The sequence below is a fragment of the Carcharodon carcharias genome, chromosome 9 (assembly GCF_017639515.1).
Source record: "Carcharodon carcharias isolate sCarCar2 chromosome 9, sCarCar2.pri, whole genome shotgun sequence".
Lineage (NCBI taxonomy): Eukaryota > Metazoa > Chordata > Chondrichthyes > Lamniformes > Lamnidae > Carcharodon > Carcharodon carcharias.
This window is the reverse complement of record NC_054475.1, coordinates 72,176,128-72,202,291: the sequence shown is the minus strand read 5'-3', so window position 1 is coordinate 72,202,291 and position 26,164 is coordinate 72,176,128. Positions and strand designations below refer to the sequence as shown.

The 26,164-nt window shown below is 49.7% G+C and overlaps 1 protein-coding gene across 2 annotated transcripts in view; it reads right to left on the bottom strand.

The window, feature by feature from the left end:
• The window catches only part of LOC121282070 (nitric oxide synthase, brain-like), a 399,809-nt gene that overhangs the window by 15,984 nt on the left and 357,661 nt on the right, over nucleotides 1–26,164 (bottom strand). For both annotated transcript variants that reach the window (XM_041195486.1, XM_041195485.1), the window contains exon 11: nucleotides 9,596–9,681. In XM_041195486.1, the coding sequence (XP_041051420.1) occupies nucleotides 9,596–9,681 (86 nt within the window). The remainder of the gene's footprint in view (nucleotides 1–9,595; nucleotides 9,682–26,164) is intronic.

The following is a 26,164-nucleotide window of genomic DNA, read 5'->3' as shown; positions in this document are numbered from 1 at the left end:
CATCAGCACAAAGTGTCACGGGCCTGTAACACTGGGAGAGAGTGTCACCGTCCTGTAACATCAGGAGAGATTAACACTGCCCTGTAACATCAGAGGTGAGTGTCACCATCCTGTAACATCAGGAGAGAGTGTCACCGTCCTGTAACATCAGGAGAGAGTGACACTGGCCTGTAATATCAGGAGAGAGTGTCACTGGCCTGGAACATCAGGAGAGATTGCAAGTGGCCTGGAACCTCAGGAGAGATTGTCACCGCCCTGTAACATCAGGGGAGAGTGTCGCCGTCCTATAATATCAGGAGAGAGTGTCACCGCCCTGTAACATCAGGAGAGAGTGTTACTGGCCTGTAACATCAGGAGAGAATGTCACCATGCTGTAACATCAGGAGAGATTGCTAGTGGCCTGTAACATCACGAGAGATTGCCAGTGGGCTGCAACATCAGGAGAGAGTGTCACCGTCCTGTATCATCACGAGTGATTGCCAGTGGCCTGTAACATCACGAGAGATTGTCACCGCCCTGTAACATCAAAAGAGATTGTCACCGCCCTGTAACATCAAGGGAGAGTGTCACCGCCCTGTAACATCAGGAGAGAGTGTCACCGTCCTGTAACATCAGGAGAGATTGCCAGTGGCCTGTAACATCAGGAGAGAGTGTCACTGCCCTGTAACATCAGGAGAGAGTGTCACCAGCCTGTAACATCAGAGGAGACTGTCACCATCCTGTAATATCAGGAGAGAGTGTCACCATCCTGTAACATCAGGAGAGAGTGTCACCACCCTGTAGCATCAGGAGAGAGTGTAACCGCCCTGTAACATCTGGAGAGATTGTCACCGACCTGTAACACCAGGAGAGAGTGTCACTGCCCTGTAACATCAGGAGAGATTGCTAGTGGCCTGTAACATCACGAGAGATTGCCAGTGGCCTGCAACATCAGGAGAGAGTGTCACCGTCCTGTATCATCACGAGTGATTGCCAGTGGCCTGTAACATCACGAGAGATTGTCACCGCCCTGTAACATCAAAAGAGATTGTCACCGCCCTGTAACATCAAGAGAGAGTGTCACTGGCCTGTAACATCAGGAGAGAGTGTCACTGCTCTGTAACATCATTGGAGAGTGTCACCGTTCTGTAATATCAGGAAAGATTGTCACCGCCCTGTAACATCAGGAGAGAGTGCCACTGGCCTGTAACATCAGAAGAGAGGTCACTGGCCTGGAACATCAGGAGAGAGTGTCACTGGCTTGCAGCATCAGGAGAAAGTTTCACTAGCCTGTAATATCAGGAGAGAGTGTCACTGGCCTGTAACATCAGGAGAGAGTGTCACCACGCTGTAAAATTAGGAGAGAGTGTCACTGGCACTGGGCTGTAACATCAGGAGAAAGTGTCACCGTCCTGTAACATCAGGAGAGATTGCCAGTGGCCTGTGACATCAGCACAAAGTGTCACGGGCCTGTAACATTGGGAGAGAGTGTCACCGTCCTGTAACATCAGGAGAGATTAACACTGCCCTGTAACATCAGAGGTGAGTGTCACCATCCTGTAACATCAGGAGAGAGTGTCACCGTCCTGTAACATCAGGAGAGAGTGACACTGGCCTGTAATATCAGGAGAGAGTGTCACTGGCCTGGAACATCAGGAGAGATTGCAAGTGGCCTGGAACCTCAGGAGAGATTGTCACCGCCCTGTAACATCAGGGGAGAGTGTCGCCGTCCTATAATATCAGGAGAGAGTGTCACCGCCCTGTAACATCAGGAGAGAGTGTTACTGGCCTGTAACATCAGGAGAGAATGTCACCATGCTGTAACATCAGGAGAGATTGCTAGTGGCCTGTAACATCACGAGAGATTGTCACCGCCCTGTAACATCAAGAGAGAGTGTCACCGCCCTGTAACATCAGGAGAGAGTGTCACCGTCCTGTAACATCAGGAGAGATTGCCAGTGGCCTGTAACATCAGGAGAGAGTGTCACTGCCCTGTAACATCAGGAGAGAGTGTCACCATCCTGTAACTTCAGGAGAGATTGCCAGTGGCCTATAATATCAGCACAGAGTATCACTGGCTTGTAACATCAGGGGAGATTGTCACCACCCTCTAACATCAGGAGAGAGTGTCACCAGCCTGTAACATCAGAGGAGATTGTCACCATCCTGTAATATCGGGAGAGAGTGTCACCACCCTGTAACATCAGGAGAGAGTGTCACCACCCTGTAACATCAGGAGAGAGTGTCACTGGCCTGTAACATCAGGAGAGAGTGTCACCATCCGGTAACATCGGGAGAGAGTGTCAGCGCCCTGTAACATCAGGAGAGAGGGTCACCGCCCTGTAACATCAGGAAAGAGTGTTACTGGCCTGTAACATCAGGAGAGAGTGTCACCGCCCTGTGATATCAGGAGAGATTGACACCGCCCTGTTACATCAGGAGAGAGTGTCACTGCCATGTAACATCAGGAGAGAGTGTCACTGGCCTGTAACATCAGGAGAGTCTCACCATCCGGTAACATCGGGAGAGAGTGTCAGCGCCCTGTAACATCAGGAGAGAGGGTCACCGCCCTGTAACATCAGGAAAGAGTGTTACTGGCCTGTTAAATCAGGAGAGAGTGTCACCACCCTGTAACACCAGGAGAGAGTGTCACTGGCCTGTAACATCAGGAGAGAGTGTCACCATCCGGTAACATCGGGAGAGAGTGTCAGCGCCCTGTAACATCAGGAGAGAGGGTCGCCGCCCTGTAACATCAGGAAAGAGTGTTACTGGCCTGTAACATCACGAGAGATTGTCACCGCCCTGTAACATCAAAAGAGATTGTCACCACCCTGTAACATCAAGAGAGAGTGTCACCGCCCTGTAACATCAGGAGAGAGTGTCACCGTCCTGTAACATCAGGAGAGATTGCCAGTGGCCTGTAACATCAGGAGAGAGTGTCACTGCCCTGTAACATCAGGAGAGAGTGTCACCATCCTGTAACTTCAGGAGAGATTGCCAGTGGCCTATAATATCAGCACAGAGTGTCACTGGCTTGTAATATCAGGGGAGATTGTCACCACCCTCTAACATCAGGAGAGAGTGTCACCAGCCTGTAACATCAGAGGAGATTGTCACCATCCTGTAATATCGGGAGAGAGTGTCACCACCCTGTAACATCAGGAGAGAGTGTCACCACCCTGTAACATCAGGAGAGAGTGTCACTGGCCTGTAACATCAGGAGAGAGTGTCACCATCCGGTAACATCGGGAGAGAGTGTCAGCGCCCTGTAACATCAGGAGAGAGGGTCACCGCCCTGTAACATCAGGAAAGAGTGTTACTGACCTGTAACATCAGGAGAGAGTGTCACCGCCCTGTGATATCAGGAGAGATTGACACCGCCCTGTTACATCAGGAGAGAGTGTCACTGCCATGTAACATCAGGAGAGAGTGTCACTGGCCTGTAACATCAGGAGAGAGTGTCACCATCCGGTAACATCGGGAGAGAGTGTCAGCGCCCTGTAACATCAGGAGAGAGGGTCACCATCCTGTAACATCAGGAAAGAGTGTTACTGGCCTGTAACATCAGGAGAGAGTGTCACCACCCTGTAACATCAGGAGAGAGTGTCACTGGCCTGTAACATCAGGAGAGAGTGTCACCATCCAGTAACATCGGGAGAGAGTGTCAGCGCCCTGTAACATCAGGAGAGAGGGTCACCGCCCTGTAACATCAGGAAAGAGTGTTACTGGCCTGTAACATCAGGAGAGAGTGTCACCACCCTGTAACATCAGGAGAGAGTGTCACAGGCCTGTAACATCAGGAGAGAGTGTCACCATCCGGTAACATCGGGAGAGAGTGTCAGCGCCCTGTAACATCAGGAGAGAGGGTCACCGCCCTGTAACATCAGGAAAGAGTGTTACTGGCCTGTAACATCACGAGAGATTGTCACCGCCCTGTAACATCAAAAGAGATTGTCACCGCCCTGTAACATCAAGAGAGAGTGTCACCGCCCTGTAACATCAGGAGAGAGTGTCACCGTCCTGTTACATCAGGAGAGATTGCCAGTGGCCTGTAACATCAGGAGAGAGTGTCACTGCCCTGTAACATCAGGAGAGAGTGTCACCATCCTGTAACTTCAGGAGAGATTGCCAGTGGCCTATAATATCAGCACAGAGTGTCACTGGCTTGTAACATCAGGGGAGATTGTCACCACCCTCTAACATCAGGAGAGAGTGTCACCAGCCTGTAACATCAGAGGAGATTGTCACCATCCTCTAATATCGGGAGAGAGTGTCACCACCCTGTAACATCAGGAGAGAGTGTCACCACCCTGTAACATCAGGAGAGAGTGTCACTGGCCTGTAACATCAGGAGAGAGTGTCACCATCCGGTAACATCGGGAGAGAGTGTCAGCGCCCTGTAACATCAGGAGAGAGGGTCACCGCCCTGTAACATCAGGAAAGAGTGTTACTGGCCTGTAACATCAGGAGAGAGTGTCACCGCCCTGTGATATCAGGAGAGATTGACACCGCCCTGTTACATCAGGAGAGAGTGTCACTGCCATGTAACATCAGGAGAGAGTGTCACTGGCCTGTAACATCAGGAGAGAGTGTCACCATCCGGTAACATCGGGAGAGAGTGTCAGCGCCCTGTAACATCAGGAGAGAGGGTCACCGCCCTGTAACATCAGGAAAGAGTGTTACTGGCCTGTAACATCAGGAGAGAGTGTCACCACCCTGTAACATCAGGAGAGAGTGTCACTGGCCTGTAACATCAGGAGAGAGTGTCACCATCCGGTAACATCGGGAGAGAGTGTCAGCTCCCTGTAACATCAGGAGAGAGGGTCACCGCCCTGTAACATCAGGAAAGAGTGTTACTGGCCTGTAACATCACGAGAGATTGTCACCGCCCTGTAACATCAAAAGAGATTGTCACCGCCCTGTTAGAACAAGAGAGAGTGTCACCGCCCTGTAACATCAGGAGAGAGTGTCACCGCCCTGTGATATCAGGAGAGATTGACACCGCCCTGTTACATCAGGAGAGAGTGTCACTGCCATGTAACATCAGGAGAGAGTGTAACCACCCTGTAACATCCGGAGAGAGTGTCTCCATCCTGTAACATCAGGAGAGAGTGTCACCATCCTGTAACTTCAGGAGAGATTGCCAGTGGCCTATAATATCAGCACAGAGTGTCATTGGCTTGTAACATCAGGGGAGATTGTCACCACCCTCTAACATCAGGAGAGAGTGTCACCAGCCTGTAACATCAGAGGAGACTGTCACCATCCTGTAATATCAGGAGAGAGTGTCACCACCCTGTAACATCAGGAGAGAGTGTCACCACCCTGTAACATCAGGAGAGAGTGTCACTGGCCTGTAACATCAGGAGAGAGTGTCACCATCCGGTAACATCGGGAGAGAGTGTCAGCGCCCTGTAACATCAGGAGAGAGGGTCACCGCCCTGTAACATCAGGAAAGAGTGTTACTGGCCTGTAACATCACGAGAGATTGTCACCGCCCTGTAACATCAAAAGAGATTGTCACCGCCCTGTTAGAACAAGAGAGAGTGTCACCGCCCTGTAACATCAGGAGAGAGTGTCACCGCCCTGTGATATCAGGAGAGATTGACACCGCCCTGTTACATCAGGAGAGAGTGTCACTGCCATGTAACATCAGGAGAGAGTGTAACCACCCTGTAACATCCGGAGAGAGTGTCTCCATCCTGTAACATCAGGAGAGAGTGTCACCATCCTGTAACTTCAGGAGAGATTGCCAGTGGCCTATAATATCAGCACAGAGTGTCATTGGCTTGTAACATCAGGGGAGATTGTCACCACCCTCTAACATCAGGAGAGAGTGTCACCAGCCTGTAACATCAGAGGAGACTGTCACCATCCTGTAATATCAGGAGAGAGTGTCACCACCCTGTAACATCAGGAGAGAGTGTCACCACCCTGTAACATCAGGAGAGAGTGTCACTGGCCTGTAACATCAGGAGAGAGTGTCACCATCCGGTAACATCGGGAGAGAGTGTCAGCGCCCTGTAACATCAGGAGAGAGGGTCACCGCCCTGTAACATCAGGAAAGAGTGTTACTGGCCTGTGACATCAGGAGAGAGTGTCACCGCCCTGTGATATCAGGAGAGATTGACACCGCCCTGTTACATCAGGAGAGAGTGTCACCACCCTGTAACATCAGGAGAGATTGACACCGCCCTGTAACATCAGGAGAGTTTGACACCGCCATGTAACATCAGGAGAGTGTCACCATCCGGTAACATCGAGAGAGATTGTCACCGATCTGTAACATCAGGAGAGAGTGTCACTGCCATGTAATGTCAGGAGAGATTGACACCGCCCTGTAACATCAGGAGAGAGTGTCACTGCCATGTAACATCAGGAGAGAGTGTAACCACCCTGTAACATCCGGAGAGAGTGTCTCCATCCTGTAACATCAGGAGAGAGTGTCACTGCCATGTAACATCAGGAGAGAGTGTAACCGCCCTGTAACAACAGGAGAGAGTGTCACCGCCCTGTAACATCAGGAAAGAGTGTTACTGGCCTGTAACATCAGGAGAGAGTGTCACCGCCCTGTGGTATCAGGAGAGATTGACACTGCCCTGTAACATCAGGAGAGAGTGTCACTGCCATGTAACGTCAGGAGAGATTGACACCGCCCTGTAACATCAGGAGAGAGTGTCACTGCCATGTAACATCAGGAGAGAGTGTAACCGCCCTGTAACATCAGGAGAGAGTGTCTCCATCCTGTAACATCAGGAGAGAGTGTCACTGCCATGTAACATCAGGAGAGAGTGTCACCATCTGGTAACATCTGGAGAGATTGTCACCGACCTGTAACATCAGGAGAGAGTGTCACTGCCATGTAACGTCAGGAGAGATTGACATCGCCCTGTAACATCAGGAGAGAGTGTCACTGCCATGTAACATCAGGAGAGAGTGTAACCGCCCTGTAACATCAGGAGAGAGTGTCTCCATCCTGTAACATCAGGAGAGAGTGTCACTGCCATGTAACATCAGGAGAGAGTGTAACCGCCCTGTAACATCTGGAGAGATTGTCACCGACCTGTAACACCAGGAGAGAGTGTCACCGCCCTGTAACATCAGGAGAGATTGCTAGTGGCCTGTAACATCACGAGAGATTGCCAGTGGCCTGCAACATCAGGAGAGAGTGTCACCGTCCTGTATCATCACGAGTGATTGCCAGTGGCCTGTAACATCACGAGAGATTGTCACCGCCCTGTAACATCAAAAGAGATTGTCACCGCCCTGTAACATCAAGAGAGAGTGTCACCGCCCTGTAACATCAGGAGAGAGTGTCACTGCTCTGTAACATTACTGGAGAGTGTCACCGTTCTGTAATATCAGGAAAGAGTGCCACTGGCCTGTAACATCAGGAGAGAGTGTCACCACGCTGTAAAATTAGGAGAGAGTGTCACTGGCACTGGGCTGTAACATCAGGAGAAAGTGTCACTGTCCTGTAACTTCAGGAGAGAGGTCACTGGCCTGGAACATCAGGAGAGAGTGTCACTGGCCTGTAACATCAGGAGAGAGGTCACTGGCCTGGAACATCAGGAGAGAGTGTCACTGGCTTGCAACATCAGGAGAAAGTTTCACTAGCCTGTAATATCAGGAGAGAGAGTCACTGGCCTGTAACATCAGGAGAGAGTGTCACCACGCTGTAAAATTAGGAGAGAGTGTCACTGGCACTGGGCTGTAACATCAGGAGAAAGTGTCACCGTCCTGTAACATCAGGAGAGATTGCCAGTGGCCTGTGACATCAGCACAAAGTGTCACGGGCCTGTAACATTGGGAGAGAGTGTCACCGTCCTGTAACATCAGGAGAGATTAACACTGCCCTGTAACATCAGAGGTGAGTGTCACCATCCTGTAACATCAGGAGAGAGTGTCACCGTCCTGTAACATCAGGAGAGAGTGACACTGGCCTGTAATATCAGGAGAGAGTGTCACTGGCCTGGAACATCAGGAGAGATTGCAAGTGGCCTGGAACCTCAGGAGAGATTGTCACCGCCCTGTAACATCAGGGGAGAGTGTCGCCGTCCTATAATATCAGGAGAGAGTGTCACCGCCCTGTAACATCAGGAGAGAGTGTTACTGGCCTATAACATCAGGAGAGAATGTCACCATGCTGTAACATCAGGAGAGATTGCTAGTGGCCTGTAACATCACGAGAGATTGCCAGTGGGCTGCAACATCAGGAGAGAGTGTCACCGTCCTGTATCATCACGAGTGATTGCCAGTGGCCTGTAACATCACGAGAGATTGTCACCGCCCTGTAACATCAAAAGAGATTGTCACCGCCCTGTAACATCAAGGGAGAGTGTCACCGCCCTGTAACATCAGGAGAGAGTGTCACCGTCCTGTAACATCAGGAGAGATTGCCAGTGGCCTGTAACATCAGGAGAGAGTGTCACTGCCCTGTAACATCAGGAGAGAGTGTCACCATCCTGTAACTTCAGGAGAGATTGCCAGTGGCCTATAATATCAGCACAGAGTGTCACTGGCTTGTAACATCAGGGGAGATTGTCACCACCCTCTAACATCAGGAGAGAGTGTCACCAGCCTGTAACATCAGAGGAGACTGTCACCATCCTGTAATATCAGGAGAGAGTGTCACCGATCTGTAACATCAGGAGAGAGTGTCACTGCCATGTAATGTCAGGAGAGATTGACACCGCCCTGTAACACCAGGAGAGAGTGTCACTGCCATGTAACATCAGGAGAGAGTGTAACCACCCTGTAACATCCGGAGAGAGTGTCTCCATCCTGTAACATCAGGAGAGAGTGTCACTGCCATGTAACATCAGGAGAGAGTGTAACCGCCCTGTAACAACAGAAGAGAGTGTCACCGCCCTGTAACATCAGGAAAGAGTGTTACTGGCCTGTAACATCAGGAGAGAGTGTCACCGCCCTGTGGTATCAGGAGAGATTGACACCGCCCTGTAACATCAGGAGAGAGTGTCACCACCCTGTAACATCAGGAGAGATTGACACCGCCCTGTAACATCAGGAGAGAGTGTCACTGCCATGTAACATCAGGAGAGTGTCACCATCCGGTAACATCTAGAGAGATTGTCACCGATCTGTAACATCAGGAGAGAGTGTCACTGCCATGTAACATCAGGAGAGAGTGTAACCGCCCTGTAACATCAGGAGAGAGTGTCTCCATCCTGTAACATCAGGAGAGAGTGTCACTGCCATGTAACATCAGGAGAGAGTGTCACTGCCATGTAACGTCAGGAGAGATTGACATCGCCCTGTAACATCAGGAGAGAGTGTCACTGCCATGTAACATCAGGAGAGAGTGTAACCGCCCTGTAACATCTGGAGAGATTGTCACCGACCTGTAACACCAGGAGAGAGTGTCACCGCCCTGTAACATCAGGAGAGGGTGTCACCGCCCTGTAACATCAGGAGAGATTGACACCACCTTGTAACATCAGGAGAGAGTGTCTCCGTCCTGTAATACAGCATCAGGAGAATGAAGAAAAGACCCATCAGAAAGGAGGCCTCAAAGCTGGAGTCCCCAGTCCCTGCGGCAGCCTCTCCGTGCAGACACGTCAACATATTAAGACTCCTGTTTACACTTAGCTCTTACTTTGCAAGTTCTTTGAATCCAATTGTGCGCCGTTTCATTGGGAACCCCTCACTTCCTTTCCAGTCGTGGGTTTTCCAAGCGACAGTCTAGAAAATAAACAGAAATTTGACAGCCTTTTTTCATTTTGTACATCTGAGAATTTTAGACATGTAACAGACTGATGTTTGACTATTGCTAGTGCAGTTGGCCTTAAGGGATTGAGGGTCCCAGTGTCAGTGCTGGGGAGAGTGCAGTCGGTGTTGAGTGTCCCAGTGACAGTGCTGGGGTGAGCGCAGTCAGTGTTGAGGGTCCCACTGACTGTACTGGGGAGGTTACAGTCCATGTTGAGGGTACCAGTGACAGTGCTGGAGAGAGTGCAGTCCGTGTTGAGTGTCCCAGTGACAGTGCTGGGGCAAATGCAATCAGTGTTGAGGGTCCCACTGACAGTACTGGGGAAAGTGCAGTCAGTGTTGAGGGTCCCTCTGACAGTGCTGGAGGGGGTGCAGTTGATGTTGAGGGTTCCAGTGTCAGTGCTGGGGCGAGTGCAGTTGGTGTTGAGGGTCCCACTGACAGTGCTGGGGAGAGTGCAGTCAGTGTTGAGGGTCCCTCTGACAGTGCTGGAGGGAATGCAGTTGATGTTGAGGGTAACACTGACAGTGCCAAGGAGGGTAATGTCCTTGTTGAGGGTCCAAGTGTCAGTGCTGGGGCGAGCGCAGTCGGTGTTGAGTGTCCCAGTGACAGTGCTGGGGAAAGTACGGTCAGCGTTGAAAGTCCCACTGACAGTGCTGGGGAGAGTGCAGACAGTGGGGAAGGTCCCAGTGACAGTGCTGGGGAGAGTGCAGTCCGTGTTGAGGTTCCATGTGTTGAGGGTAACACTGACAGAGCTGGGGTGAATGCAATCAATTTTCTTCAAGAGGCTGAACATTTCCACCTTCTCCGAGAGACGCTGAACATTCCCCTCTTCCCCGAAACAGGCTGAACATTTCCACCTTCCCCGAGAGAGGCTGAACATTTCCACCTTCCCCAAGAGAGGCTGAACATTTCCACCTTGCCCGAGAGAGGCTGAATATTTCCACTTTTCCCGCGAGACGCTGAACATTTCCATCTTCCCCAAGAGATGCTGAACATTTCCACCTTCCCCGAAAGAGGCTCAAAATTTCCACCTTCCCCGAGAGACACTAAAATTCCCACCTTCCCCGAGAGATGCTGATCATTTCCACCTTCCCCGAGAGAGACTGAACATTTCCACTTTCCCCGAGAGACGCTGAACATTTCCACCTTCCCTGAGATACTGAAGATATCCACCTTCCCCGAGAGACGCTGAAAATTTCAACCTTCACCGAGAGAGGCAGAACATTTCCACCTTCCCCGAAAGTGGTTGAACATTTCCACCTTCTCCGAGAGAAGATAAAAGTTCCACTTTCCCTGAGAGAGTCTGAACATTTCCACCTTCCCTGAGACACTGAATATTTCCACCTTCCCCGAGGCACTGAAAATTTCCACCTTCCCCGAGATGCTGAACATTTCCACCTTTCCTGAGAGAGGCTGAACATTTCCACCTTCCCCGAGAGGCTGAACATTTCCACATTCCCCAAGAGGCTGAACATTTCCAACTTCCCCAAGATGCTGAACATTTCCACCTTTTCCGAGAGATGCTGAACATTTCCACTTTACCTGAGAGAGGCTGAACATTTCCAACTTCCCCGAGATGCTGAACATTTCCACATTCCCCGAGATGCTGAAAATTTCCACCTTCACTGAGACGCTGAACATTCCCAACTTCCCCGAGAGACGCTGAACATTTCCACCTTCCCTGAGACACTGAACATTTCCACCTTCACCGAGACGCTGAACAATTCCACCTTCTCCGAGAGACTCTGAACATTTCTTCCTTCCCCGAGAGGGCCTGAACATTTTCACCTTCCCGAGAGAGGCTGATATTTTCCACGTTCCCTGAAAGACACTGAACATTTCCACCTTCCCCGAGAGAGGCTGAACATTTCCACCTTCCCCGAGAGACATTGAAACTTTACACCTTCCCTGAAACGCTGAACATTTCCACCTTCCCGGAGATGCTGAAGATTTCCAACTTCCCCGAGATACTGAAGATATCCACCTTCCCCTAGACACTGAAAATTTCCGCCTTCCCTGAGAGATGCTGAACATTTCCACCGTCCCTGAGCCGCTGAACATTTCCACATTCCCCGAGATGCTAAACATTTCCACCATCCCCGAGAGAGGCTGAACATTCTCAACTTCCCCAAGAGAGGCTGAACATTCCCACGTTCCCTGAGAGAGGCTGAAAATTTCTACCTTCCCCGAGATGCTGAACATTTCCACCTTCCCCAAGAGAGGTTGAACATTTCCACCTTCAACGAGATGCTGAACATTTCCACCTTCATCGCGAGGCGCTGAACATTTCTATCTTCCCCGAGTGAGGCTGAACATTTCCACCCTTACAGCAAGACGCTGAACACTTCCACCTTTCCTGCGAGACGCTGAACACTTCCACTCTTCCTGTGAGACGCTGAACATTTCCACCTGCCCCGAGAGAGGCCGATCATTTCCACCTTCCCCGAGACACTGAACATTTCCACCTTCCCTAAGCGAGGCTGTACATTTCCACCTTCCCCAAGCGAGGCTGTACATTTCCACCTTCCCCGAGAAGCTGAAAATTACCACATGCCCTGAGACGCTGAACATTTCCATCTTCCTGAGAGAGACTGAACCGTTCCACCTTCCCTGAGATGCTGAACATTTCCAACTTCCCCGAGATGCTGAACATTTCCAACTTCCCTGAGACGCTGAACATTTCCATCTTCCCGAGAGAGTCTGAACATTTCCACCATCCCCGAGAGGCTGAACATTACCACCTTCCGCAAGAGAGGCTGAACATTTCCACCCTCCCCGAGAGAGGCTGAACATTTCCACCCTCCCCGAGAGAGGCTAAACATTTCCACCTTCCCAGAGAGAAGCTAAAAGTTCCACTTTCCATGAGTTTGAACATTTCCACCTTCCCCGAGACACTGAACATTTCCACCTTCCCTGAAGGAGGCTGAACTTTTCCACCTTCCCCTAGAGGCTGAACATTTCCAACTTCCCCGAGACAATGAACATTTCCACCTTCCCCGAGACACTGAACATTTCCACCTTCCCGGAGAGAGGATGAACATTTCCACCTTCCGCCAGATGCTGAACATTTCTACCTTTTCTGAGAGACGCTGAACCTTTCCACCTTCCCCAAGATGGCAAACATTTCTTCCTTCCCCAAGATGCTGAACATTTCCACCTTCCCCGAGACCCTGAACATTTCCAACTTCTCTGAGAGACGCTGAACATTTTCAACTTCCTGAGAGAGGCTAAACTTTTCCACTTTACACGAGAGACACAACATTTCCACCTTCCCTGAGAGAGGCTGAACAATTCCACCTTCCCCGAGAGGGGCTGAAAATTTTCACCTTCCCGAGAGAGGCTGAACTTTTCCACTATACACAAGAGACACTGAACATTTCCACCTTCCCCGAGAGAGGTTGAACAATTCCACCTTCCCCGAGAGGGGCTGAACATTTTCACCTTCCCGAGAGAGGCTGAAATTTTCCACGTTCCCTGAAAGACACTGAACATTTCCACCTTTCCCGAGAGAGGCTGAACATTTCCACCTTCCCCAAGACACATCATTTCCACCTTCCCTGAAGAAAGGCTGAACATTTCCACCTTCCCTGACCGAGGCTGAACATTTCCAACTTCCCCGAGAAGCTGAAAATTACTACATGCCCCGAGACGCTGAACATTTCCACCTTCCTCGAGACACTGAACATTTCCACCTTCACTAAGAGACACTGAACATTTCCACCTTCCCTGAGAGAGGCTGAACATTTCCACCTTCCCCGAGAGAGGCTGAACAATTCCACCTTCCCCGAGAGGGGCTGAACATTTTCACCTTCCCGAGAGAGGCTGAAATTTTCCACGTTCCCTGAAAGACACTGAACATTTCCACCTTTCCCGAGAGAGGCTGAACATTTCCACCTTCCCCAAGACACATCATTTCCACCTTCCCTGAAGAAAGGCTGAACATTTCCACCTTCCCTGACCGAGGCTGAACATTTCCAACTTCCCCGAGAAGCTGAAAATTACTACATGCCCCGAGACGCTGAACAATTCCACCTTCCCCGAGAGGGGCTGAACATTTTCACCTCCCCGAGAGAGGCTGAAATTTTCCACATTCCCCGAAAGACACTGAACATTTCCACCTTCCCCGAGAAGGCTGAACAATTCCACCTTCCCCGAGAGGGGCTGAAAATTTTCACCTGCCCGAGAGAGGCTAAAATTTTCCACGTTTCCCAAAAGACATTGAACATTTCCACCTTCCCCGAGACGCTGAACATTTTCACCTTCCTGAGAGAGGCTGAACTTTTCCACTTTACACGAGAGACACTGAACATTTCCACCTTCCCCGAGAAGGCTGAACAATTCCACCTTACCCGAGAGAGGTTGAACAATTCCACCTTCCCCGAGAGAGGCTGAACATTTTCACCTTCCCGAGAGAGGCTGAACATTTCCACCTTCCCCGACCGAGTCTGAACATTTCCACCTTCCCCAAGACACATCATTTCCACCTTCCCTGAAGAAAGGCTGAACATTTCCACCTTCCCCGAGACGCTGAACATTTCCACCTTCCCCGAGACATTGAATATTTCCACCTTTCTGGAGAGACACTGAACATTTCAACGTTCCCTGAGAGAGGCTGAACATTTTCACCTTCCCCGAGACTCTGAACATTTCCACCTTCCCCGAGACTCTGAATATTTCCACCTTCCCCGAGACTCTGAACATTTCCACCTTCCCCGAGAGAGGATGAACATTCCCACCTTTCCCGAGAGACACTGACCATTTCCCCCGTCCCCGAGAGAGGATGAACATTTCCACCTTTCCCGAGAGACACTGACCATTTCCCCCTTCCCCGAGAGAGGATGAACATCTCCACCTTTCCCGAGAGACACTGACCATTTCCCCCTTCCCCGAGACCCTGAACCTTTCCACCTTCCCCAAGATGGCGAACATTGCTTCCTTCCCCAAGATGCTGAACATTTCCGCCTTCCCCGAGACCCTGAACATTTCCACCTTCTCCGAGACCCTGAACATTTCCAACTTCTCTGAGAGACGCTGAACATTTTCCCCTTCCTGAGAGAGGCTAAACTTTTCCACTTTACATGAGAGACACTGAACATTTCCACCTTCCCCGAGACGCTGAACGTTTTCACCTTCCTGAGAGAGGCTGAACTTTTCCACTATACACGAGAGACACTGAACATTTCCACCTTCCCTGAGAGAGGCTGAACAATTCCACCTTCCCCGAGAGGGGCTGAACATTTTCACCTTCCCGAGAGAGGCTGAAATTTTCCACGTTCCCCGAAAGACATTGAACATTTCCACCTTCCCCGAGAGAGGCTGAACATTTCCAATTTCCCTGAGAAGCTGAAAATTACCACATGCCCCGAGACGCTGAACATATCTACCTTCCTCGAGACACTGAACATTTCCACCTTCACTAAGAGACGATGAACATTTCCACCTTCCCCGAGACACATCATTTCCACCTTCCCCGAGACGCTGAACATTTTCACCTTCCTGAGAGAGGCTGAACTTTTCCACTTTACACAAGAGACACTGAACATTTCCACCTTCCCTGAGAGGGTCTGAACATTTCCACCTTCCCCAAGACACATCATTTCCACCTTCCCCGAGATGCTGAACATTTTCACCTTCCTGAGAGAGGCTGAACTTTTCCACTTTACACAAGAGACACTGAACATTTCCACCTTCCCTGAGAGAGGCTGAACAATTCCACCTTCCCCGAGAGGGGCTGAACATTTTCACCTTCCCGAGAGAGGCTGAAATTTTCCACATTCCCCGAAAGACACTGAACATTTCCACCTTCCCTGAGAGAGGCTGAACAATTCCACCTTCCCCGAGAGGGGCTGAACATTTTCACCTTCCCGAGAGAGGCTGAAATTTTCCACGTTCCCCGAAAGACATTGAACATTTCCACCTTCCCCGAGAGAGGCTGAACATTTCCAACTTCCCTGAGAAGCTGAAAATTACCACATGCCCCGAGACGCTGAACATATCTACCTTCCTCGAGACACTGAACATTTCCACCTTCACTAAGAGACGATGAACATTTCCACCTTCCCTGAGACACATCATTTCCACCTTCCCCGAGACGCTGAACATTTTCACCTTCCTGAGAGAGGCTGAACTTTTCCACTTTACACAAGAGACACTGAACATTTCCACCTTCCCTGAGAGGGTCTGAACATTTCCACCTTCCCCAAGACACATCATTTCCACCTTCCCCGAGATGCTGAACATTTTCACCTTCCTGAGAGAGGCTGAACTTTTCCACTTTACACAAGAGACACTGAACATTTCCACCTTCCCTGAGAGAGGCTGAACAATTCCACCTTCCCCGAGAGGGGCTGAACATTTTCACCTTCCCGAGAGAGGCTGAAATTTTCCACATTCCCCGAAAGACACTGAACATTTCCACCTTCCCTGAGAGAGGCTGAACAATTCCACCTTCCCCGAGAGGGGCTGAACATTTTCACCTTCCCGAGAGAGGCTGAAATTTTCCACGTTCCCCGAAAGACATTGAACATTTCCACCTTCCCCGAGAGAGGCTGAACATTTCCACCTTCCCCGGCATTTGCTGAACATTTCCACCTTCCTTGAGACACTGAACATTTCCAACTTCCCGGACACACTGAACATTTCCAACTTCTCCGGGACACTGAACATTTCCCCTTTCCCCGACACGGTGAACATTTCCACCTTCCCCGAGAGAGGCTAAACATTTCCACCTTCCCCGAGAGACACTGAACATTTCCCCCTTCCCCGAGAGACACTGAACATTTCCCCCTTCCCCGAGACGCTGAACATTTCCACCTTCCCTAAGAGAGGCTGAACATTTCCACCTTCCCTGAGATGCTGAACATTTCCACATTTCCTGAGAGACGGTGAACATTTCCACCTTCCCTGAGAGAGGCTGAACATTTCCACCTTCCCCGAGAGACACTGAACATTTCCACCTTCCCCGAGAGAGGCTGAACATTTCCACCTTCCCCAAGAGAGGCTGAACATTTCTAACTTCCCCGAGAGACAACGAACAATTCCACCTTCCCTCTGTGAGGTTGAATATTTAAAACTTCCCCGGGAGAGGCTGAATATTTCCACCTTCCCCGAGATGCCCTGAACAATTGTGTGCAATTTCCTGATCCTTTGAAATGTCTCGCAGATTTTTCAACATGAGAATATGTTGGTTTATCCATTTTATTTAAAAATAATAATTCTTTCAATCAATAGCATATTTTCAGTTTTTTAGACAATATCAATCCTTTGGGGCATGGTGGGGTGCAAGTGAAGCTGGAATAGCGGGCTGGAATTCACAATTGTGATCGGGTTCCCCCCAAGAGATGCTGAATATTTCAATTCTCCGAGAGAGACTGAACATCTCCACCTTTCCCGAGACGCTGAACATTTCCACCTTCACGAGACACTGAATATTTCAACCTTCCCCGAGACGCTAAACATTTCCACCTTCACCGATATGCTGAACATTTGAACCTGACTCGAGAGAGGCTGATCATTTCCACCTTCCTCGAGACACTAAACATTTCCACCTTCCCCGAGACACTAATCATTTCCACCTTCCCCGAGACACTAAACAATTCCACCTTCCCCGAGACGCTGAACATTTCCACCTTCCCCGAGACGCTGAACATTTCCACCTTCCCCGAGACGCTGAACATTTCCACCTTCCCGGAGATGCTGAAGATTTCCAACTTCCCCGAGATACTGAAGATATCCACCTTCCCCTAGACACTGAAAATTTCCGCCTTCCCTGAGAGATGCTGAACATTTCCACCGTCCCTGAGTCGCTGAACATTTCCACATTCCCCGAGATGCTAAACATTTCCACCATCCCCGAGAGAGGCTGAACATTCTCAACTTCCCCAAGAGAGGCTGAACATTCCCACGTTCCCTGAGAGAGGCTGAAAATTTCTACCTTCCCCGAGATGCTGAACATTTCCAACTTCCCTGAGACGCTGAACATTTCCACCTTCCCCAAGAGAGGTTGAACATTTCCACCTTCAACGAGATGCTGAACATTTCCACCTTCATCGCGAGGCGCTGAACATTTCCATCATCCCCGAGTGAGGCTGAACATTTCCACCCTTACAGCAAGACGCTGAACACTTCCACCTTTCCTGCGAGACGCTGAACATTTCCACTTTTCCTGTGAGACGCTGAACATTTCCACCTGCCCCGAGAGAGGCCGATCATTTCCACCTTCCCCAAAAGAGGCTGAACATTTCCACCTTCCCCAAGACACTGAACATTTCCACCTTCCCCGAGACACTGAACATTTCCACCTTCCCTAAGCGAGGCTGTACATTTCCACCTTCCCCAAGCGAGGCTGTACATTTCCACCTTCCCCGAGAAGCTGAAAATTACCACATGCCCTGAGACGCTGAACATTTCCATCTTCCTGAGAGAGACTGAACCGTTCCACCTTCCCTGAGATGCTGAACATTTCCAACTTCCCCGAGATGCTGAACATTTCCAACTTCCCTGAGACGCTGAACATTTCCAACTTCCCTGAGACGCTGAACATTTCCATCTTCCCGAGAGAGTCTGAACATTTCCACCATCCCCGAGAGGCTGAACATTACCACCTTCCGCAAGAGAGGCTGAACATTTCCACCCTCCCCGAGAGAGGCTGAACATTTCCACCCTCCCCGAGAGAGGCTGAACATTTCCACCTTCCCAGAGAGAAGCTAAAAGTTCCACTTTCCATGAGTTTGAACATTTCCACCTTCCCCGAGACACTGAACATTTCCACCTTCCCTGAAGGAGGCTGAACTTTTCCACCTTCCCCTAGAGGCTGAACATTTCCAACTTCCCCGAGACAATGAACATTTCCACCTTCCCCGAGACACTGAACATTTCCACCTTCCCGGAGAGAGGATGAACATTTCCACCTTCCGCCAGATGCTGAACATTTCTACCTTTCCTGAGAGACGCTGAACCTTTCCACCTTCCCCAAGATGGCAAACATTTCTTCCTTCCCCAAGATGCTGAACATTTCCACCTTCCCCGAGACCCTGAACATTTCCAACTTCTCTGAGAGACGCTGAACATTTTCACCTTCCTGAGAGAGGCTGAACATTTCCACCTTCCCCGAGAGACGCTGAACATTTCCACCATCCCCGAGAGATGCTGAACATTTCCACCTTCCTCGAGACACTGAACATTTCCAACTTCCCGGACACACTGAACATTTCCACCTTCCCCGAGACGCTGAACATTTCCACCTTCCCTGAGAGACGCTGTACATTTCCACATTCCCCAAGAAACACTGAACATTTCCACCGTCCACGAGAGATACTGAACACTTCCACCTTCCCCGAGATGCTGAACATTTCCACCTTCCCCAACAGACACTGAACTTTTCCACCTTCTCCGAGGCTGAACATTTCCACCTTCCCCGAGAGGCTGAACATTTCCACGTTCCCCAAGAGGCTGAACATTTCCACCTTCCCCGAGAGACACTGAACATTTCCACCTTCCCCGAGAGAGGCTGAACAATTCCACCTTCCCCGAGAGGGGCTGAAAATTTTCACCTGCCCGAGAGAGGCTAAAATTTTCCACGTTTCCCAAAAGACACTGAACATTTCCACCTTCCCCGCGAGACGCTGAACATTTCCACCTTCCCCGAGAGACACTGAACATTTCCACCTTCCCCGAGAGACGCTGAACATTTCCACCTTCCCCGAGATGCTGAACATTTCCACCTTCCCCGAGACGCTGAACATTTCCACCTTCCCCGAGACGCTGAACATTTCCACCTTCCCCGAGACGCTGAACATTTCCACCTTCCCTGAGAGACGCTGAACATTTCCACCTTTCCCAAGAGACACTGAACATTTCCACCTTCCCCGAGAGAGGCTGAACATCTCCACCTTCCCCAAGAGACACTGAACATTTCCACCTTCCCCAAACAGACACTGAACTTTTCCACCTTCTCCGAGAGACGCAGAACATTTCCACCTTCCCTGAGAGACGCTGAACATTTCCACCTTCCCTGAAATGCTGAAAATTTCCAACTTCCCCGAGAGACGCTGAACATTTCCACCTTCCACAAGAGAGGCTGAACATTTCCACCTTCCCCGAGAGACACCAAACAATTCCACCTTCCCTGAGAGACGCTGAACATTTCCACCTTCCCCGAGAGACGCTGAACAGTTCCACCTTCCCGTTGAGACGCTGAACATTTCCACCTTCCCCGAGAGATGCTGAACATTTACACCTTCCTCGAGACACTGAACATTTCCACGTTCCCTGAGAGAGGCTGAACATTTCCACCTTCCCCGAGAGACGCTGAACATTTCCACCATCCCCGAGAGATGCTGAACATTTCCACCTTCCTCGAGACACTGAACATTTCCAACTTCCCGGACACACTGAACATTTCCAACTTCCCCGGGACACAGAACATTTCCAACTTCCCTGTGAGACGCTGAACATTTCCACCTTCCCCGTGAGAGGCTGAATATATCCACGTTCCTTGAGACACTGAATATTTCCAACTTCCCAGACACACTGAACATTTCCAACTTCTCCGAGACGCTAAACATTTCCACCTTCCCCGAGAGACACTGAACATTTCCCCCTTCCCCGAGATGCTGAACATTTCCACCTTCCCCAAGAGAGGCTGAACATTTCCAACTTCATTGACACACTGAACATTTTCCCCTTCCCCCGAGACACTGAACATTTCCACCTTCCCCAAGAGACAACGAACAATTCCATCTCCCTCTGTGAGGCAGAATATTTCCAACTTCCCCGAGAGAGACTGAATATTTCCAGCTTCCCCGAGATGCCCTGGACAATTGTGTGCAATTTCCTGATCCTTTGAAATGTCTCGCAGATTTTTCAACATGAGAATATGTTGGTTTTTACATTTTATTTAAAAATAATAATTCTTTCAATCAATAGCATATTTTCATTTTTTTAGACAATATCAATCCTTTGGGGCATGGTGGGGGGCAAGTGAAGCTGGAATAGCGGGCTAGAATTCACAATTGTGATCGGGTTCCCCCCAAGAGATGCTGAATATTTCAATTCTCCAAGAGAGGCTGAACATCTCCACCTTCCCCGAGACGCTGAACATTTCCACCTTCCAAGAGACACTGAATATTTCCACCTTCCCCGAGACACTAAACATCTCCACCTTCCCCGATATGCTGAACATTTGAACCTGACTCGAGAGAGGCTGATGATTTCCACCTTCCTTGAGACACTAAACATTTCCACCTTCTCCGAGAGAGGTTGAACATTTCCACCTTCCCCATTAGAGCTGAACATTTCTACCTTTCCCGAGAGGGGCTGAACATTTTCACCTACCGTGAGAGAGGCTGAACAATTCCACCTTACCCGAGAGACACTGAACATTTCCACCTTCCCCGAGAAGCTAATCATTTCCACCTTCCCCGAGAGACACTGAACATTGCCACCTTCCCCGATACCCTGAACATTTCCACTTTCCCCGAGAGAGGCTGAACATTTCCACCTTCACCGAAACGCTGAACATTTCTACCTTCCCCGAGACGCAGAACATTTCCACCTTCCCCAAGAGAGACTTAACATTTCCACCATCCCTAAGAGAGGCTGAATAACTGCACCTTCTCCGAGAGAGGCTGAACATTTCCACCTTCACCGAGACGCTGAAAATTTTCCCTTTCCCCGTTAGAGCTGAACATTTCTACCTTCCCAGAGAGGGGCTGAACATTTCCACCTTCTGTGAGAGACGCTGAACATTTCCACCTTCCCTGAGAAGCTGAACATTTCCACCTTCCTTGAGAGACGCTGAACATTTCCACCATCCCCGAGAGAGGCTGAACGTTTCCACCTTCTGCAAGAGAGGCTGAACCTTTCCACCTTCCCCGAGAGAGGCTGAACATTTCCACCTTCCCCGAGACACTGAACATTTCCACCTTCCCCAAGAAACTGAACATTCCCACCTTCCCCGAGATGCTGAACATTTCCACCTTCCCTGAGAGAGGCCAAACAATTCCACCTTCCCCGAGAGAGGCTGAACATTTCCAACTTCCTGGACACACTGAACATTTCCAACTTCACTGAGATGCTTAACATTTCCACCTTCCCCGAGAGACACTGAACATTTCCACTTCTCTGAGAGAGGCTGAACATTTCCAACTTTATTGACACACTGAACATTTCCCCCTTCCCCGAGACGCTGAACATTTCCACTTCCCTGAGAGAGGCTGAACATTTCCAACTTTATTGACACACTGAACATTTCCCCCTTCCCCGAGACGCTGAACATTTCCACCTTCCCTGAGAGACAACGAACAATTCCACCTTCCCTCTGTGAGGCTGAATATTTCCAACTTCCCCGAGAGAGGCTGAACATCTCCATCTTCCCCGAGACGCTGAACATTTCCACCTTCCCCGAGACGCTAAACATTTCCACCTTCCCCGATATGCTGAACATTTGAACCTGACTCGAGAGAGGCTGATCATTTCCACCTTCCTCGAGACACTAAACATTTCCACCTTCACCGAGACACTAAACATTTCCACCTTCCCCGAGACACTAAACAATTCAACCTTCCCCGATATGCTGAACATTTCCACATTCCCCGAGAGGGGCTGAACATTTCCACCTTCCGTGAGAGAGGCTGAACTTCTCCACCTTCTCCGAGAGATGCAGTACATTTCCACCTTCCCTGAGACTCTGAACATTTCCAACTTCCCCCGAGGGACGCTGAACATTTCCACCATCCCCGAAAGTCTGAACGTTTCCACCTTCTGCGAGAGAGTCTGAACCTTTCCACCTTCCCCAAGAGAGGCTGAACATATCCACCTTCCCCGAGACGCTGAACATTTCCACCTTCCCTGAGAGACGCTGAACATTTCCACCTTTCCCAAGAGACACTGAACATTTCCACCTTCCCCGAGAGAGGCTGAACATCTCCACCTTCCCCAAGAGACACTGAACATTTCCACCTTCCCCAACAGACACTGAACTTTTCCACCTTCTCCGAGAGACGCAGAACATTTCCACCTTCCCTGAGAGACGCTGAACATTTCCACCTTCCCTGAAATGCTGAAAATTTCCAACTTCCCCGAGAGACGCTGAACATTTCCACCTTCCACAAGAGATGCTGAACATTTCCACCTTCCCCGAGAGACACCAAACAATTCCACCTTCCCTGAGAGACGCTGAACATTTCCAACTACCCCGAGAGACGCTGAACAGTTCCACCTTCCCGTTGAGACGCTGAACATTTCCACCTTCCCCGAGAGATGCTGAACATTTACACCTTCCTCGAGACACTGAACATTTCCACGTTCCCTGAGAGAGGCTGAACATTTCCACCTTCCCCGAGAGACGCTGAACATTTCCACCATCCCCGAGAGATGCTGAACATTTCCACCTTCCTCGAGACACTGAACATTTCCAACTTCCCGGACACACTGAACATTTCCACCTTCCCCGAGACGCTGAACATTTCCACCTTCCCTGAGAGACGCTGTACATTTCCACATTCCCCAAGAAACACTGAACATTTCCACCGTCCACGAGAGATACTGAACACTTCCACCTTCCCCGAGATGCTGAACATTTCCACCTTCCCCAACAGACACTGAACTTTTCCACCTTCTCCGAGAGAGGCTGAACATTTCCACCTTCCCCGAGAGGCTGAACATTTCCACGTTCCCCAAGAGGCTGAACATTTCCACCTTCCCCGAGAGACACTGAACATTTCCACCTTCCCCGAGAGAGGCTGAACAATTCCACCTTCCCCGAGAGGGGCTGAAAATTTTCACCTGCCCGAGAGAGGCTAAAATTTTCCACGTTTCCCAAAAGACACTGAACATTTCCACCTTCCCCGAGAGACGCTGAACATTTCCACCTTCCCCGAGAGACACTGAACATTTCCACCTTCCCCGAGAGATGCTGAACATTTCCACCTTCCCCGAGACGCTGAACATTTCCACCTTCCCTGAGACACTGAACATTTCCACCTTCCCCGAGACGCTGAACATTTCCACCTTCCCCGAGACGCTGAACATTTCCACCTTCCCTGAGAGACGCTGAACATTTCCACCTTTCCCAAGAGACACTGAACATTTCCACCTTCCCCGAGAGAGGCTGAACATTTCCACCTTCCCCGAGAGAGGCTGAACATTTCCACCTTCCCCGAGACACTGAACGTTTCCCCCTTCCCCGAGATGCTGAATGTTTCCACCTTCCCCGAGAGACAACGAACAATTCCACCTTCCCTCTGTGAGGCTGAATATTTCCAACTTACCCAAGAGAGGCCGAATATTTCCACCTTCCCTGAGATGCCCTGAAATGTCTCGCAGATTTTTCAACATGAGAATATGTTGGGTTTTAGATTTTATTTAAAAATAATCATTCTTTCAATCCATAGCATATTTTCACTTTTTTGGACAATATCAATCCTTTGGGGCACAGAGGGGGACAAGTGAAGCTGGAATAGAGGGCTGGAATTCACAATTGTGATCGGGTTCCCCCAAGAGAACATTTCCACCATCCCCGAGAGAGGCTAAACATTTCCACATTCCCCCAGAGACGCTGAACATTTCCAACTACCCCGAGATGCTGAAGATTTCCACATTCCCAGAGAGATGCTGAACATTGCCACATTCCACGAGACACTGAATATTTCCACTTTCCACGGGAGACACTGAACACTTCCACCTTCCCTGAGGGAGGCTGAACATTTCCACCTTCCCCGAGAGACAACGAACAATTCCACCTTCCCTCTGTGAGGCTGAATATTTCCAACTTCCCCGAGAGAGGCCGAATATTTCCACCTTCCCTGAGATGCCCTGAAATGTCTCGCAGATTTTTCAACATGAGAATATGTTGGGTTTTAGATTTTATTTAAAAATAATCATTCTTTCAATCCATAGCATATTTTCACTTTTTTGGACAATATCAATCCTTTGGGGCACAGTGGGGGACAAGTGAAGCTGGAATAGAGGGCTGGAATTCACAATTGTGATCGGGTTCCCCCCAAGAGATGCTGAACCTTTCAATCTTCCCCGAGAGAGGCTGAATATTTCCACCATCCCCGAGAGAGGCTAAACATTTCCACGTTCCCCCAGAGACGCTGAACATTTCCAACTACCCCGAGATGCTGACGATTTCCACATTCCCAGAGAGATGCTGAACATTGCCACATTCCACGAGACACTGAATATTTCCACATTCCACGGGAGACACTGAACATTTCCACCTTCCCCAAAATGCTGAACATTTCCACCTTCCCCAACAGACACTGAACATTTCCACCTTCCCTGAGGGAGGCTTAACATTTCCACCTTCCCCAATCAATAGCATATTATCATTTTTTTAGACAATATCAATCCTTTGGGGCATGGTGGGGGGCAAGTGAAGCTGGAATAGAGGGCTAGAATTCACAATTGTGATCGGGTTCCCCCCAAGAGATGCTGAATATTTCAATTCTCCGAGAGAGACTGAACATCTCCACCTTTCCCGAGACGCTGAACATTTCCACCTTCCCCGAGACGCTGCACATTTCCACCTTCCCTGAGACACTAAACATTTCCACCTTCCCCGATATGCTGAACATTTGAACCTGACTCAAGAGAGGCTGATCATTTCCACCTTCCTCGAGACACTAAACATTTCCACCTTCACCGAGACACTAAACATTTCCACCTTCCCCGAGACACTAAACAATTCCACCTTCCCCGATATGCTGAACATTTTCACTTTCCCCGAGAGAGGCTGAACATTTCCACCTTCACCAAAACGCTGAACATTTCTACCTTCCCCGAGATGCTGAACATTTCCACCTTCCCCAAGAGAGACTTAACATTTCCACCAACCCCAAGAGGCGCTGAACTTTTCCACCTTCTCCGAGAGACGCAGAACATTTCCATCGTCCCCGAGAGAGGCTGAACAATTCCACCTTCTCCGAGAAAGGCTGAAAATTTGCACCTTCACCGAGACGCTGAAAATTTTCCCTTTCCCCGTTAGAGCTGAAAATTTCCACCTTCCCCGAGAGAGGCTGAACATTTCCACCTTCCCCAAGAGACACTGAACATTTCCACCTTCCCCGAGAGACACCGAACAATTCCACCTTCCCACTGTGAGGCTGAACATTTCCAACTTCCCCGAGAGAGGTTGAATATTTCCACCTTCCCCGAGATGCCCTGAACATTTGTGTGCAATTTCCAGCTCCTTTGAAAAGTCTCGCAGATTTTTCAACATGAGAACATGTTGGTTTTTCCATTTTATTTAAAAATATTCATTCTTTCAATGCATAGCATATTTGCATTTTTTTGAAAAAAATATCAATCTTTTGGGGCACGGTGGGGGGCAAGTGAAGCTAGAATAGAGGGCTGGAATTCACAATTGTGATCGGGTTCCCCCCAAGAGACGCCTAACATTTCCAGCTTCCCCGAGAGATGCTGATGATTTCTACCTTCCCCGAGAGAGGCTGA